This window comes from Platalea leucorodia (assembly GCF_965183815.1).
Source record: "Platalea leucorodia genome assembly, chromosome: 17".
Classification (NCBI taxonomy): Eukaryota; Metazoa; Chordata; class Aves; order Pelecaniformes; family Threskiornithidae; genus Platalea; species Platalea leucorodia.
In genome coordinates this window covers 3,228,975-3,246,270 of record NC_138839.1, presented here as the reverse complement: position 1 = coordinate 3,246,270, position 17,296 = coordinate 3,228,975, and the positions used below count along the sequence as shown (strand labels likewise).

The window sequence follows — 17,296 nt, the reverse complement described above, 5'->3', positions numbered from 1 at the left end:
CAGTCCTGCTGCCAGTATCCCATGCATGCCCATCTGGTCACTTCAAAGCTTCAGGGGCTCACCAACCACCTCACAGTTGTTTCGACATGGCAGAGTCTTTAAAGAGCAACAACTGCTGAGCAGAACTGTATTTTCAGCTACCACTGTTCAAGTTCCCATTGCAATTGTTTCGTAGTCCCAGCCCTTTTTGTTCAGATTCCTTGGCGCACACTACGGTAAGGAATACATATACTGCAGCAGTGACTGGAAATCTGCAACAGCTCCACTTCCCAAACATTTGGGGATCTACAAGTGTGCCCGCATTAAGAGCTGCTCAAAGCACAGGTCATTATCCGGCATTTTTCAGCTGGCTGCACAATAGTTAAGTTCACCCCACAGCAAACTGGGTGTTGAAACACTAGTGTCAACACTTGACATCTGCAGACTTGTCAGAAACCGAGCAGTAGCTATAAAACATTCTCCAATGCCAAAGAAAACTTGTCCCTTAATTACCTCCCTAATTAGAGCTTCCACAGCCCCCTTTCCCACTCCTCCTCAGGACACCGACATGGGAGCTTTGTTCTAGGCAGCGCGGGGCCCCAGCAACATGTGCCAGGCAGACCTCCCACACTTCTAATTAAGATCCTCACTCCACTTCCACTTCATAGGACTTTGTCAACTTTCCAAAGCAACAAGGACGCTTGTTGCTTTAAGAGAGAAAGTGGAGCTCTGACATTCTGACGGCTCAACTCTTTCCAACTAATTTTATATGAAGCTAATGCCGGGGACGGATTTGCTACTAATTAGTGTGAAAGGTGATCGGGAAAAAGACGTATTCCCCAATTCATACAAAAGCCTCTTTGGATACAAAGCCTCTCAAAAAAACCAAACCAAACCAATAATTTCTCTGCATATGTAGCCTCCACAATATAATCATCATTATACCTTAAAATACATATATACACACACACAGAGACAGAAGGTAACTTTGTTCACACTTAGCTGGCAGGGCTCCTCTTCCTCAGCTATTCACTTTATTAACCTCACTAAGAATACAACAGCAGTATCAGAGCAAAACCTCTTTCCACTTGCACTTTGGTGTGAAACCTCATGCTTGAAGCATGAGAATAATACAGCAAATTTAATTAAACTCAGGCAATTCCCTGGAAAAAGTTCCATCTCTGCTTGTTGATCCTTCAGTGCCTCCCCAGCTCTACTGAGCATCTGTGGAGGAGAATTAGTGTGTGCTTTGCATATACAACGTGACACACCGCTCCGGTTCAGATTAGCTGAGAATGGTCTACTAAAAATTACTGAAAAGGAACACAGTAAGATGAAAAGTTGGAGGCCCTATGAACAAGTGCTCTTGCTACAGGTAACAAGCTGGTGCACAAAGAACCAAAGCTCCAGCAGAGGAGTGACAGAAGTGTAAAGCTTTCCCCCGACCTCACACAGCTGTGAATCAGGTCCAGAAAGCACCTTCCCCTAGCACCTATGAGGCATTCGGTTCCACACAGAATTTGAGCACATACTTTAACTACATAATTGAGGTTGACCAAAATCACTTGGATTTAAGCATACTTCCTGAAAGTTAATCGGGTGCTTAAGCGATGAAAGGGCCAACAAGAGAACCAAGAGCTTTCCATGGCTGATGAGGCTGGGAGCAGGCTCTGCTGACGTTGTGTGTTTGGACATCTACAGCAGGCAAGGAAGGAAATTACGGAGGCCTTGACAACTGCCCCTCTGGCTAGCCTTCCTCCCATTCTCCATTGAAAAGGAAAACTGCTAGGCAGAATGTGTCCAGCTGAGTCACTTCTGTTCCCTGCTGTCATCAGCTGTACAGTGCTACCAGAGAAAGGCTTCTAGACTTGGCATAGGACAGATTAAAACCAGTAACAAAGTTCCTCCTCTCTCTTAAGTATAGTAAGATGCAGGGTGATAATTCTTTTCAAACTACATGCCTTCTCATTTTTCTCCCTATCTCTGGCAGACACTTCACCAAGAAAATTAAAAATGCACTTCTTCAGATCAGTTTCCCTTATGATTTTCTTAGCGCTTGTATCTGAAACGTCACACACCTTCAGATGCGCACCGATGAACGAAGGAGTTTCATTCCTCAGCCCATCACATTCTCTTTGCGGGTACAGTTTTGAAATCAGAGAAGATACAAGCACAGGAGCATCCCCGGCTATTCATTGCTTCTGCACTTAAAATAGCAGTGTAATTCAAGGGAAATGGGTGGAAGAGCTTGCAAATGCCCTAGCCTGTGTTGTTACCAGAGTGACTCCCTGGCCTAGTAAATCACAGCCTCTCTGCTGCAAAATCCTGCTGCATTTTCAATGGAAAGAGGTGTGAAAACTTTGTCAGATGACCGGGCGTGTCCCACATCTGCTGCTGCAGTATGCCCTCCTATTTATAATGGCCTCTGATGTATGTCTGTAATGGCCCATTAGCAACTCAGCAGAAACAGCGTTTCTATGATGAGTAATCCCGCTACAACGAAGTAGAGCACACAGGCCGGCATTTGCGAACAATCCGCCCGTGATACCACACTTTTAATTATCAGCCATCAGAAGATCGGGTTAGTTGACCACCACCTAGACTCTTCAAATCAAAACTGAAGGCCTCCGTAAGAAACCTGCTGCAGTTCACGGACGGGCTGTCAGGCTGAACTATCCGACAGTTTTACAGCCCGTTGTGTCAACCGCATGATCATAAATTATAATTTCCAACTCTGATAATCTATTGTGAAATTTCTCACTCTAAAATTTCACTTGTACAATTAGGAAACAATTTGTGCAAACTAAAATGGAGAGCAGGACAGAAATGACAAAGAAACTGTTTTAACTCTTTGAGGAGTTCTACTACTTTTTTTTTTTTTTTCCTCCTAATATCAACAGCAGATAGAGAGAAAATCTCCCTTTTCCCCATGCCTGTTCTCCCTGCCAGCTTTTTTCTCAGATATTTCCACTATTAGCTTTTCAGGGCAAAGCATCTGTCTATTCTGAGCTCTCCACTTTGCCCTGCGAGCATTTTGGTGAAGAATAGCTGTCACTGCAAAACAGAGAGGAAACAAGTCGGCTATAAACATTTTTTAATTTGTACACTGTCCTCATGCAGACGCACAAAAACGCTTAACCCTTCAGCTGCCTGCCAACTCATTCTCACCCCTTTTTCACACCCTTACTCCCAATAACTGGTCTGTGCAAGACTTTTTTTTTTATTTGAGCATTAAACTGGACTTTTTATCAATTAAAATCTGTGGTTTAAGAAAGACAGGGAAGATTATGCTTTAAGGACTCCACTGCTATGTAGAATGACTGGGCAGCAAGGACAGGTTCGTGGGTCTAACCCTCAATGAGAAGGAATAAAAGGCAGCCTACAGCTAACGGTACCTACGCAGCTCATTACTGGGTATTATTTTAATCTTTCTAAAAGATAAAATTTAAATCCATTTGGGAGATTAAGATGAAATTCTCATCTACTCATGAGATGGAGCTGTGAAGTGGGGGGCTGGAGGGCATTTAAGTGAAAACTAGTGGCTAAGTAAAAAGAAGCTTCTGTCATGCTCTGAAAACAGCAGTGGTCCCTAAATACCAGGCTGACAGGAGAGAGATTTTTCTGCACAGCTCACAGATAGAATTCTGCTTTTCTACTTCCATTTACTTCGGGATATTTTCATTTTACCTACATTCCCAACAGATCTTTGTTTTGCTTCCCTTCTCTTCCCTGCCCTGGGGTTTTCCCAAGTCGGAACGAGAACCTCATTCTGTTGAGCCTCTCAATTCCACAGCAATCAGGGATCGGTGGAGTAAGCGTGCTTGACCTGCACAAGTTTTAGCTCAACCTGTCTACAATCTATGCAGTCCCCAAATGGCTCATTAGCACCTTTTCTCACTTCACCTTGTTTGAAATGAAGGCTATAATACACCGTTCATTTTTTCTTGTGGAACAAGTACTTCTTTCCCTTTGTAGAGCATCCAGGGATATCCTCATTGTCAGGGTGGATAGTTCTTTGTCATTCACTTTATACCAATGATGAACTCAAACAGTTAGAAACACTGCGTGGTACATTTTATTGTACAGCTTGGTGAGCTGGCAGGACTGTACGTATGTCTTGGCTACTCTGCATAATAACACCTATGGAACAACTCTGTGAGTAATGCAGTTCTCCAATGAAGAGCCCTCATCCTGCCTCTCTGTGAACTACTAGAGCTGTAATTTTGGAATTATTTAAACAAGTCTCTACAGGACAAGATCAAACACTCTAACTGCATTTCCTTCTTTCTGCAGGGAAAGGAGGATTTACCACTATTTCATAATGACAAGTGAACACAGAGCTTCTGCCCTTGAAATAGCTGTGAACCCAGTGTCACAACCTTGCTGCCCTTCCTCCGCCCCTGTCCCCCTCTTCCCATGACTGCTTCCCCGTTTTACATCCAGACAAGAAGATATGAGGACTCAAGACAAGAATGACCCTGCTAATGTAGGACCGTTGTTATGAGGAGGCTTTAAAACCCTCCAGGATAAGGGTATTTCACTTCTTTTAATCTTTTTAAGTGGCAGTTCAGGATATAGTGCTGAACTGTACATTTCGGAGACATGCTTTCCACTGAAAATAACACACTGGTGGTTTTGGGTTTTTTTTAATAAAATATTATCATGACCATAGAAACACTATGGACATTAAACAGTATATTTCATGAGACCAAAATGATACAGCAGTTGTCCTTGCTTTATGCACATCAACAAAACTCACCTCTTGCTCATACATACAGCCTGCTTCAGGTAGGAGGCCTACATTGTTTTGAGAACAGGTAATGTTTGCATGACTGAGTGACATGTTCTCGCCTGAGCACAGCTCAGGCTGACAGGAGGAGGAGGAGGAAATTTTATCCCGTTTCTATCTAAAGGGAAAAGTATGAACTAGTTTCAGATATACCAGAAGGCAGAAACTCCTGTGCTCGAACACCACCACACGAGCAACCTGGACTATGGGCCTAGACCAGCCATTCAACAACCAGCTCTTTGGCCACAAATGTCCATGGCAAAACATGCAGTGGCATTAGTTTAAACTCACGTTAAAAATAAATCACCTTTTAACATTCTTCCTGTGACAAGTTTTTAACACAACACTGTTAGAAGATTCTGTGACTCACATCTCTTTCTGGGATTTCCCAAAGGAATCTGCAGTCAGGATCATGCAACAGCAGCTCTCTGCTCCACCCACCGAGTAATTTTCATTCACTCTGAGTCAGTTACAAGCTGGAAGGGTTAAATGAACAGAAAGACACCTGCTTCTAACCCACAGTATATATATAACTTCTGGTTTTCTAACTGGAGGCAAATACTTCAGTGGGTGGAGCTGTGAATAAAGCCTGTGACGGCATCTCTTGGGCCCAAGTATTCCATATTCTGGACCATTTTAAACTCAATGGGTGGCACCTATTTATTCTTAATTAAGCCTGGAAATTCTTGTCTGGCAACAAATGAAAAACAAGCTTACTTTGATGTACAGACTACAGGCAAGAGATGAAGTTCTGTAGTTTATATGTGTACTTTGGGTGTATTTATGTATAAAAAAAAAAAGATCTTCAGAGCCAATGCGCTGTAGTTATGCCAGTATAAAACACTACCGCTGAGCCAAGCCTAGAGAAATCAATAGAAATTATTTCAGAGGATTTTGGCTCAGATCTTGCAATGTTAAAATACCCAGACTCTCAAACTGTCTACACTGCAAACTCCCAACACATCATATAGATAATGTGTTCTACCTTTAAATGAGCAAACTTGAATAATGGAGGCGGCCTAGCCATGACAGCACGGAGCTCGGCATTGGGTGGTGTTATTCCTCTCCAAACTAATCATCTTCTAATGCTACAGAAAGTTCTGTATATCGTCAAAAAGACTCTCCCTGCCACTTTACTGTAGGTTGTCCAGACCTCTTAGAAAATGCTGAGCTTCAAAGAGTTTCAAAGCAATCATCAAATTATTCCATTAAAATAATAATAGTCCCTGAAAGCACACAGGAATGCAGACACACTTCCCTTCTGCAGTATTCATACAAAAGTAGTTGTTGCTCTGAAAGATTATCAGAAAAATTGTTCTTTCTAAATGAAAAAGGGGATAATTAAATAGGACTCACCATCCTCGTGCCCTTCTCTATTTCTCCGCCGATGTCTGTCTCGCCGGTGGCTAATAACTGACTCTGTTCCTGTTTCATTGTCCAGGCCATCCCGGCTGCTGGCAGCATTTGGGCTGTTAGAGAACAAATAGGAAGAAACAGTGGAGTCATCTTTTTTTCTCTTTGATAAAAGCAGTTGCAGTCATGAACACGTTGATTTAGAAGCCAGAAAACTATTATGCAGATTAGCTGCACTCTTGCTGCAGCACTGCAAGCTCCCCCAGACTGCTCTGCTCACCCCAAAACTACCTGAAGGGTGACAAGGCAGTTCAATATCCATGCCCTGAGACGCAGCGCTATTTGCACAAGTAGTCTCATCATGACATTGAAAAAGCTGCCCCAAGACTGTTGCATGAGATTTCCATAGGAAAGAGCCTACTGATGCGCTAAGAAAAGGGATTGTTTTAGCATGTGGTGAGGTGACAACTAACTGCAAGACAGCTTCAGCTGCTAACACACTTGCAAAGGAAATGGGATTTCAGCACAGTCCCATCATGAGAGCTTTAATATCACAAATTTGCAGCATACCTGCCTAACACAAGAACAAATAGGCAACACTGGGTTTTGGAAGAACAAAACCTCTTGACCCTAACACTCATCTCAGCCTCCAAAACGCCCCAAGTTCCTACGCATCTCTCAAACCCTCCTATGCTCATTCTGAAGATCACAGATCCAAGAAATACATACAAGTATGTACGAGCTCCTCTAGTAATGCCAACAGATGACATGCTCTAGCAGGAGCTTGTTCTCAAGCCTGTGAGTTGAGTTACCTTTTCTACAATATCCCAGTACATACATACATATTTTTAAATCAAACCCAGTGTTTCAGCTCAATTCCTTGTTCACCCCCAACCAGGTTTGTTTTCCTGACAATAACCTGAGCTAGATATGCAGCATGCTGACAGTCAAAGGGCAGAAGCTATAGCTCACTGTGGCCACTTTTAATAGAGTGTGCGGACCTTGAAGGTTGAAGGCTTGCAAGTCACAGCAAAGCTCAAAATAATTAAGTGGATGTCTGTGAAAGGTACAAATAGACCCCAGGTCCTTTCCTCATGTTCTCAGCTGTTTGAAAGCTACACAGATATGCCAGCACAATATTAATCTAGGAAGTCCCAATGAAAGACCATTATGAGCAAATGAGCTTTGGGCGAAAAGCATCAAGATCTTGATGAGGATCTCAGTGGCCAGATTTCATCGAATCACAGAATCATAAATCGTTTAGGTTGGAAAAGACCTTTAAGGTCATCAAGTCCCACCGTTAACCGAGCACTGCCAAGTCCACCACTAAACCATGTCCCCAGGCACCACATCTCCCTGTCTTTTAAATACCCCCAGGGATGGGGACTCAACCCCTGCCCTGGGCAGCCTGTGCCAGGGCCTGACAGCCCTTTGGGGGAAGAGATTTTTCCTAATATCCAACCTAAACCTCCTCTGGTGCAGCTTGAGGCCATTTTCTCTTGTCCTATAAATTTCTTCCACTCTGCTTTTGTGAGGGCTCTGCCGAGATACACGTTCTCGCCAATACAATTAGCCAGAACAAAAGGTTTCAAAGAGGCAGCAGAGAATTTGTCCCCATGGTTTAGGGCCACGTTCTGGGATGTAGCCAGCAATGACAGCTCCGTACTCTTGAACTTCCAAGCATTAAGGAAGGGCCATTTCTCAGTTCATATGAACCAGACTGGCTTCCACTTCTAATTCCAACAGGCAAGTCGGCTAACCAAGAGCAGTGCCTGTAATGCACAACACTGAATATGAAAGACGACTTATTTGCAACCACCTGTTTCAAGATCTCTGCTGAGGAAAAAAAATCAGTCACGTTAAAGCAGAGTTGGTTGGAGCAAAGGGGAAGATGGAGATGCTCTTTTTTCCCCTGCTGAACAGAACTAGCTTAGCTACTTAGTTTGCCCCTTAGACTCAACCTGTTTTATGAATCTCTGCTATTCTTACATTTAATAAGCCACCTTGAAGCGCTCACGTGGAAGGAAATGAGAAAAGCCTCTTGGAGTGCTGGCAAAGGCCACAGCTCATTTTAATGTACTAAATTGCAGAAACTGATCTGAAGCTCCTGAAAATATAATACTGCATGATCTGACATGGGCTAACGCTCTGCTGTGAAAGATTTCTCGTAGAAAGTTACTGGTCGTACTCTTCCTCTCTGTCCCACAAATACCACCCATTTAAAAAGGAGTCGCAGTTCACATCTGCCCTTTGCACCTGGTATTTGTGCCTGACGTCCTACTTATGCACACAGAGCGCATAATGGCCAGCACCATACTTACACCAAAGCATCAGAGTCATTAATGTGTTACTCTTAGAATTCCATGAGGCCGGAATGCACTGCCATGCACCTTTTACACAGGGAATTAAAGCACCAGTGATCTAACCAGCTGGGCCCACGGGCTTCTGTGGAAGCTGGACCCGGAGCTGCGTATGTGTAAGCACATCTGTGTGGCGTTACATTCAGGAGGGCCGCTGAAAAGCCTTCTGCACACCCACACACTTTCTGGACACTAATGGAATGTACTGACGTGCCCACCACCCAAATCAGGAAGAAGACATTCAACTGCACATTTTAAGCCCTAATGAAGCTACCAAAATGCAAGTATGTATTTAAGTGTTGTCACAAGTATGTCTGCATTTCTTGTGCCGGTCCAGTACGAGTGAGGAGGGGAAGAGGGTGCCGGTTTCCCGGGGTCACCCTGCGAGGCTCCCAGCCATCTCGGCAGCACCATCTAGTGACTGCTGCTGACACTTCCCACCACCAAACCCGCCTACAAAAGGTGATTTACACCCTAACAAAGGGTGCAAAAGGAACCTCACAGCTGGCTTGTTTCCTCTCTCATTGCTGAGCCAACTCCATCCGGTTCCATTTGCAGTGCACGCACCCAAGAGCTGTGTAAGGAAGGGAGCCCAGAGGTCCCTGCTCTCACCTCACTCATGCATCTCCCCCGCTAAACCAGGAGCAGCCTCACCCATTCAGGTGAAAGTGGATTTGGCAACCACTGAACAGAAGCAGCGGAGCATGAAATACAGGATGAACTTCAGAACCCTCATCAGGGAGGGAAAAAGTAAATTTTCTTTGGATTTAATCAATGATGAAGCAAAACATCAATGCTGTCAGGCAGCTAGCTGAGATTACCACTTCACCTCTGATAAGGATCTCCTTCCCTTGGATGGTATTGCCTGCTGACCTGTCTGCTTCATCTATTTCTTGTATTCTTTGTCGTCCAGCAGCATTTCTGTTTGTACAATTATACAACACCCAGCTCAGCTGGGGCTTCTTATATATAGTAAGGCCCCAATCAACACTGAAGAAGGAAGACAGGAGATGACAGATCTCTGGTAGTTTGAATAGCATTAAAAAAAGCCTCGGGGATTTAGGAACCAAGAAGGTCAGTCACACTTGCAGAAGGGGAGGTAGTATGTGAGCATACAGCAATACTGAAGCGACAGTTGTGAAATTACAGGGTTGCACTGCTGATCTCTTAAATGGCAATACTATCCAAGGAGACAGCATGCAGAAATGGCACTGCACACACTACTGCAGAATCACCACACCAAAATCCCACAAAACATAACTTTAAAAAATTGCTGGAGAATTGTAAGTGACCTGAAGAGAACTACTGTCATGATTCAACTCCTAGAAACCACGCTTTACAATGAAAAACTTGAGCAGCTCAACTTACTTAGTTTATCCAAGAGAAACAAATAATTTCAAAATACGGTGGACTCTTTTATCACTTGGAATCTTTAAACCTAGGGTGGGTGTGTTTTAAAATGAAATTCTAATAGCGAAACAGAATTAAGGGCTTCATGCAGAATAATTGAGTGAGATGCTCTGCCCTGTGTTATAGAAATAAACTTAGGTCTTCATTAGGCTCTCTTCTGGATTGAAAAAATAAAACACAACAGCAAAAACCACTATAAAACATTAAGACATTCAATTGTGAAGAGAAGAACCAAAAAAGGCATTAAGGGAGAACAAGTTTTAGTCCAGAAGACCTCCCCACAAGCCAGATTCTCTACTGATGTTTAAAACAAGAAAGAAAAAAGGGGTGGGGGAGAGAGAAAGAAGGAAGGTGGTTTATCTAGGAATGGGAACACAAGCCTGAAATCATGGCCTCCCGTGTTGCTACTCCTGACTCAGCAGGCCCTGCGTAAGTTACTTCACCCCTTTGAGGATTCCCACATTTGCTTTTTCGTACGAAGATACCATCACTTGCAGCACTGTGCTGGCGGACGGCAAGAAGACGCAGACAAGATTTTCAGAACGCTGTGGAAGACAGCAGGTGCATCAGCAGAGCACGGCTTAAATTCATCGGTCTGAATACATACAGTCATTAGCAGTGAGTGGTTCCACAAACACAGACTTGTGCCTAACCTACAATGTAATTATTTTTTACAGAAAGTTTGATCTTGCAGCTATTACGTGTAGGTATAGGTCAGGAAGACAAAGAACCAGTTATATTTGCAGGCCATGTGACTGCACCCATACAGGCCTCTCCCAGTCACCATCAAGCAATTCATGAACACACGAGGGCAGTAAAGCCCTTGCAAGACACAGAGTGTCAGGCAGGGTTAGTATTGCCCAACATTTCTTGTACCCTCTAGAAGGCATTTATCTGTAAAAGACTCATACACAACACTAAGGGCTCTTCCAGGCAACAGATATCACAGAAAGCAATGGAAACACATGACGCCAGGCAAATCAAGACCACATTTCCTTCTCCAAACACAGGCTATGATCACAGCTAGAACCAGGTCCTGCTTTAAATCCTCCTTCTGTCAATTCAGAGGGCCTCCGTGAAAGCGAAGGCGTTCTGAGGATATACATTGGCTCTGCAGGCAGAACAGGAAATAACAAGGCTACCATTAAATCAGATGACTCCCCGTCTGGCTATACGCCGTTCGAGCTGCTCGCCTCTGTAGGCACATGGAGGAGGCATTACTCCTTATGTACGTTTTTGCTCTTGCTATCAGTATTCTGCTGGCTCTGCATACTAGATAAATACACATAACAGTAATAAAAGGTTGCCATCCATATGCTACAAAAAGCATTTTGCGCTCCTTCTCTACTTAACTCTTCCACAGTGGGTTTCAAAATGAGATATATAGACTACATATTTCATTCTAACAATGACAGGGTTTTTTTCTTCCCATCCCCCTTTGAATTCCTCAGTTCTAATATTATTTTTTCTAACAATACATAGTTGGTTTGTAGCAGTAGGGAGAAATGCGGGGAAGAAAGAGACAGGAATTGCATTTTTTGGTTTAAAATAAAAACAAAAAAAGACAACTTGATCTTACTGGAATGATGGAGGCCGGGAGTCTCCAATGCCGCCTGTTCTCTCAATGGGTGGCGGAAGGTCAGTGTGGCTCTCGGTGCACTGGGAGCCTGTGTCAGAGTGGGAGCTTTCAGCCAGGACCAGCTGTCAACAGAAAAAAAACAGAATTAGATACACTTGTACAGGTTTCTCCACTCTGACATAAGGTGTTCAGCCACTGCTCTGCTAAATATTCTGCAAGATCTAAGGGAAACTAGAGGAAAGGAAGTGCTTAGTGTATAGTTGCATGGATTCCTGCCAAACTTTCACAAAATCAGATTACACTCAATCTGAACATGAAAACATCATCAGCTAGGACATGCACGAAACTCCTGCAAGCACCACAAAATTTTTCTCATCTCAGAACGACCAAGCACACCAGGCAGGGAGTGCACTTTTTCTGTGACTCGTCATTACAGCATTCTCTGAGTTTCCTAAGCAAGCAAGTTGTCAGCATTCCTTGCAAAATGCACGCACGCTGTAAGACTGCACACTGAGTCTGGGTTTGCCATGACAAAAATAAAAAGCCAAAGCTGAAACTTGACAGTATGACACCCCAAACATGGTATAACTTCTTATACAAAGACCCTCAAAACCCCCAAAAATTCTCAATCTGGTCTGGACCAATCACCAAATCTCAGAGTTGCCGCCATCTCTGTTAAGAGTCGGAATTAAAACCAAAATCCACCAAATCTCAACAGCCATAAACTTTAGGAGGACCAGATTCCTGATGTTCACCATACTTGTCTCTTGTGTCCATTTTGTCTCTTAATGTTCCCTTAAGGCAGAGCTGCAGATAGGAAAAGTCACTTTTCAATCATGCCGCGAAAACCAGGATATGCAGTGTGCACTCTTCTATGATTCATAATGACCTGAAAACTTTTATAAAACGACACTGTTGTAACCATCACCTTCAAAACTCCTCCGACGCCGACATTTACATTCAGAGAAGCTGAAGGTGCCTGGTTGCCTGTCGACCTGGGTAGAAGGAAAGGCTGCAGAGCGCCCAGCACTCCCATGGCAATAGGTTAATTGAAGATAGGCTGCAACAATCAATCTTCTCATTACAAACACCAAGCATCTATGTACAGCCTGGTGCGTTTGGGAATTATTATATATTCCAATCCCGTCAAAAGGCGGGGTGTAAATTCTTCATATAACAACTAATGCCAGAGCGTATTATTTCTGTATCCTGTCAACACCCTCAGTCATTAATAGGGATGCTCCTGGATAACGAACGGATCACAGGGATGGTCATGGCACACAAGAGGCTTACTATACCCAATCTTACTTCCAATAAATTCAGGACAGAAAGACCATCTCCATTCAGTCTGCCTAGTGTGACATCTTCAATCAGCAGATAAATAGACAAGAGAAAGAAGGACGAGTCTCTCTTCCTATCCGCACCCTCCTGGTTTGTAGCTCACTGTAATACAGTGATTGACAGAGGATCTTGCATTTAACTAAGATCTGATTCCATCCACTTATCTACCGGGTTAGTATCTACTTTTCTGTATTTAAAAAAAAAAAAAAAAAAAAGACAGAGATGCGTTGTGTTGAAGGATCCTTTTGTACACGTAGGTGAAACTGTTTTTTGGTTGTTTTTTTGTTTTTTTTTTTAATCTTACTAGTGCTGGAAAAAGCTCCTGGCTGAAGTGTACATCCAGGAACCAGACAGACTGGGTCCTTTCTCTACCAATGATTCAGTAAATCTTTTATAAGAAAATCAGCATTTGTGCCTCAGTTTCCTAATCCAGAAAGGCAGAATACTACTAATTTTGTACAACTGAGATTAAAATAATTAACACGCCTAAATGCAACTTAAATCCTAGGGTAGAAGAACCATACGCGGAATAAAGCACCACTACAGAAAAACAAACAACGTGCACTGGTCCAAGATTCCTTTTAATTTATTGCTGTAAACAGAATGTGGTGATTCCCAATTAGCAGTTCCAGTTCTAATTCAACTCCACCTGCTAGATTAAGTGGTTATTTTTTATTAAAAAGCATAATGGTGGAGAAAGAGAGTCCAGTCCTCTACCGTTCAAACTAGGAAGGCAGATAACCAACATGTTTTGCCCAAAATGAAAATAGAATTCCACCAACTGAAAGACTTGGTTAGTATTTTAAATGACCGTACAAAAATTAGTCTCCCATTAAGCTGGGCATCCTGTGCAGACAAACCCCACCGAGGACCGCCTGCACTTCAAACAGACAAGATCAAGAAACAGGCAGGGAGGCGGCACTGCCGATACGCCGTACTGAGGGCAAATCGAGGCAAAATGAAGCCACTTGCTCAGCCTCACACAGGTCTATAGCAGTCCCGAAAGCAAATTCAGACTTTGCACGTCCTAATCTGATTCCCTGCCTTCCTTGCTATATTTTGAATGTTTTTGCAAGAATGGGGGGAAAAAAACCCTGCCCAATCAGAAAGTAAGCTAAAAAGAATTCATATATTTCACCAGTCCACTGACCACACACAACACTTTCTGGCCACTACCAACAGAAGTTAGACTTGAACTAGTGACCTAGAGGTGAAAAGGTTTATATCCTGTTACCAGTCCCCTGAGACATCTAATCACTTTGCCGAGTCTCTTTGAACAATATGATTATAAGGTCTTTAATTCCATAAATGCTCAAATAACAACATAGATTATTACCTTTCACTAAGAGGCAACAAGGTCTCAGCTTCCCTCTATTTTTAGCTGGGGAAGAACTAAGCCTATATATGAGATTCCAACTATAATTGGTTAATTTATCAAGGCCTATTTCTAATATCATCATTAGACAGATGCTAGCTGTTAAAGAAGGGGACAGAGAAGGAGTGAGAACAGGATAGGAGGGGACTGCTGTTCAGGATGCAGTATATTACTCCTAAGAGCATATACCATAAATATGAGAAGGCAAACACAGACAGACTGTCAAAAAGGAACTGCCTGAAGACAAAACGGTTCTCCAGCACCACATGGAGTCAGCTGCATTATTCAAACTCTCTTATCACCAAGGCAAGAGCAACAGAGGAAACACTGAAGGGAAAAATAGCGTGAGCTTTCCTAATAACTTGATAATTAAGGTGTCTTTCTTTCAGGTGGAGAAGTTAATGGGAGATGTTTAGAAAGCATGCTGGCATCATGGAGATGCAAGAATGTCTTCGAGCCTGGCTCATTCCCTGAGGAATCTCCGTGCAAGTGCTTTCACTAACAAAACCAAACCAAGAGATAAAAAGAAGAAAAAAGGAAAAAAAAAAAGAAACCGTGCGCAGGCAAGATCTATACATCCCCTCACCCTTCACGTTCTCAATTCTATCAAGCTATGCAAACAAGCACCTGGCCCGAGTTACTTGAAAGCAGGAAAACACGTTCCTTCTTTAAGCCTTTCTGCTGATGGCAACACCTGTCTCAAAGATGCTCTTGATGCAAAAAGAGAGAGGAGCCAACAAGGCAAATCCTTTCCATATTTCAGGATATTTGTTTTTAGTATTTCCCTGCTCCTGGAGGAAGAAGTCTCGGCAATGCAGAACCCACTACGAAGGCAAGCCCACCGTGCTGACTGAGGGTGCAGACCATCTCGGGAGTGCTGCTGAGCAGAAGCAAAATCCACTGCAGCAAAGCAGCTACGTTGTGAATATTGCCCCTGAGCTGTGATTTCCTGAGGGATAAAGCACTGGGAACCCGCTTCTTATTGACCTTCAGTGGGATTAGAGTCACAAACAGCCTCAGACTATGCCATTACCATTATAAAGGGAAGAGGGCTGCAGAAATTACCCATACTAATCTTTCAGCTGCATGCAGGAAATATACCACTTTAAATCTGAATCAGCTCACTACCCGATACAGTGAATGCGAGATACATACCAACTCCAGAAAAGATACCAGCAATATCTCCTGTTTCCGAGTAGCTTGTTAATCCTAGATAAAGGTCTTTCAGATTTCAAATAGTAAATCGTAAGCGCAGCAGCCGTGATAGCGCAGCGGCCAGTGCAGAACTTTGCATGTTTACCTTCCCAAGTTAAGATCCATGCTGCACTGGCTGTACTGCTGTTGCAGCCTCGCTCAGGCATTTCCACACAAAGTACCCTTACTGTAACTTAGACACATCCTTTAGGGTGAAATGTTTGCCTCTGAGGAATAATAATAAATAAATTAAAAACCCCAAGAGTGTAACAGTTTAAATAGGTTGCCTAACATGATCTTACTCTTACGATAACCAGGACCTGGGAGGTCCTGCAAGAGGACCTGACTTCAGAGATTTAAGCAAGAGAGCTTGAAGCAATTACATGGTTAAAACAAGACACAGACTGTCCGGATCTACGCCTGGTTACAAGTGAAGCACTCACCCTTCATCAAAGCTTTCATTCTTGACTTACAGATCTCTGTGTTCAAGAGCACTAGAATATAAATGGATGGCTGCAGACCAAATTAACAAACACACCAGAAAAGAGCATTAGAAAAACATTTGTTGTGCTAGAGAAGAAAATCTGCGGCAGAAGACACCACATACAGCAAGATGATTAAGACTGCACTGTCTAGCTGATTTTTCCCAAACATAAAAGGATCAGAAAGGCAGTATAACACCTAACACACCCGAATACTGGACTCAGCTGGAGCTTCGTAGCGAGTTAGCAGCCCTGCCTCTTTCCAGGCACCTCGCAAAATGCCTTCGATTTGACGAGGGTTTGATGGTGACTGCAGAACAGGAGGAATTCTGTGGAGGGCAGGCTTGTTGACAGAATTCACATGTCACTGCCCTGGCTACAGGTGTGGGCACACAGAAGTGCTGCTCCCTGCTTTGCTGTGCTAGCTAGGAGATCCTCATTTCTTCCAACAACGAGTGACACTCTAAATCATTAAGTATCCTATCAGCTTTAAGATAAATTGTGTCCTTTTCTTTGACAAGCTATGGTAAGAATAAAATGCTCCAATATTATACCACTTTGAATGGAGAAGATAGCGCACTATTGGACTGCCACATTATAGACTTCTCACTGTGTTTCTGCAAGAAAAGTAGTGTTAACCCCCGCCTCCCGGCCAGAAGCCAGCCCTGATCAGCATGTTTCACCCACCAAGCTCCCGCTGCGGTTTTGACTGGCAGTAGCGTTTTAATCCATTTCTTTACTTGAACTGTGTTGGTACCGCGTGCTGTTCAAGAGCACGCCTGTGGGCTGCGAAACAGCTGCCGGGTTCCAGCCCAAAGGACTGCATTTCAGTGTGAAACGTGGATGTCTTGTGTGCGGTGCACATGGAGGAAAGTAATAAAGAATTGTGGAACTAATTGTAACTGCTGATGCCGTTCGTTCCATCATACTGAATGCTGTTTGTTTTTTCAAGGGAGGTCCTACCATCACGCTCCCTACTCTTTCCCAGAAAGCGGAGAAAGCATATCAACCCTGGCATGTTAGAAAGGAATCTTACGTTCTTCTGATATCCCCAGTGATTCCCACACCGCCACTTCCAATTCATGACAGTACAACCAACAGCGTACTGTGCAAGTTAGCTACTCTACGCTGCGGTAACAAAACCTGCAGCCTATTCATTCTGAGCAAAAGTGCCTGTTTCCTTCTGGGCTGGAGAAGGTTACCCAGCATTGCTAGGTACCTGCTAAGAAACAGTTACCTTGGAACTCATTGGCAGAAGTAAGTGCCCAGTTCACTACCTGCGTCACACTGCTCACTTCAGCAACGAGACTTCCAATCTGAAGCCCCAGCACAGGCACAAAAGCAAACCTCACGCGAGTCCATTCTGCATGTTGTAAGCAAATTCAAGTGATGGAAGAGCAATTAGGGCTCCCAAACGCAAGCAAAACTCAAGCT

The 17,296-nt window shown here is 43.5% G+C and overlaps 1 protein-coding gene across 2 annotated transcripts in view; it reads right to left on the bottom strand.

Annotated features, from left to right (window-relative positions):
- The window catches only part of DVL1 (dishevelled segment polarity protein 1), a 102,537-nt gene that overhangs the window by 35,444 nt on the left and 49,797 nt on the right, over positions 1 to 17,296 (bottom strand). For both annotated transcript variants that reach the window (XM_082328916.1, XM_082328917.1), the window contains exons 3-4: positions 11,471 to 11,592; positions 6,125 to 6,237 (exon numbers count right to left, since the gene is read on the bottom strand). In XM_082328916.1, coding sequence (XP_082185042.1) covers positions 6,125 to 6,237; positions 11,471 to 11,592 — 235 coding nt within the window. The remainder of the gene's footprint in view (positions 1 to 6,124; positions 6,238 to 11,470; positions 11,593 to 17,296) is intronic.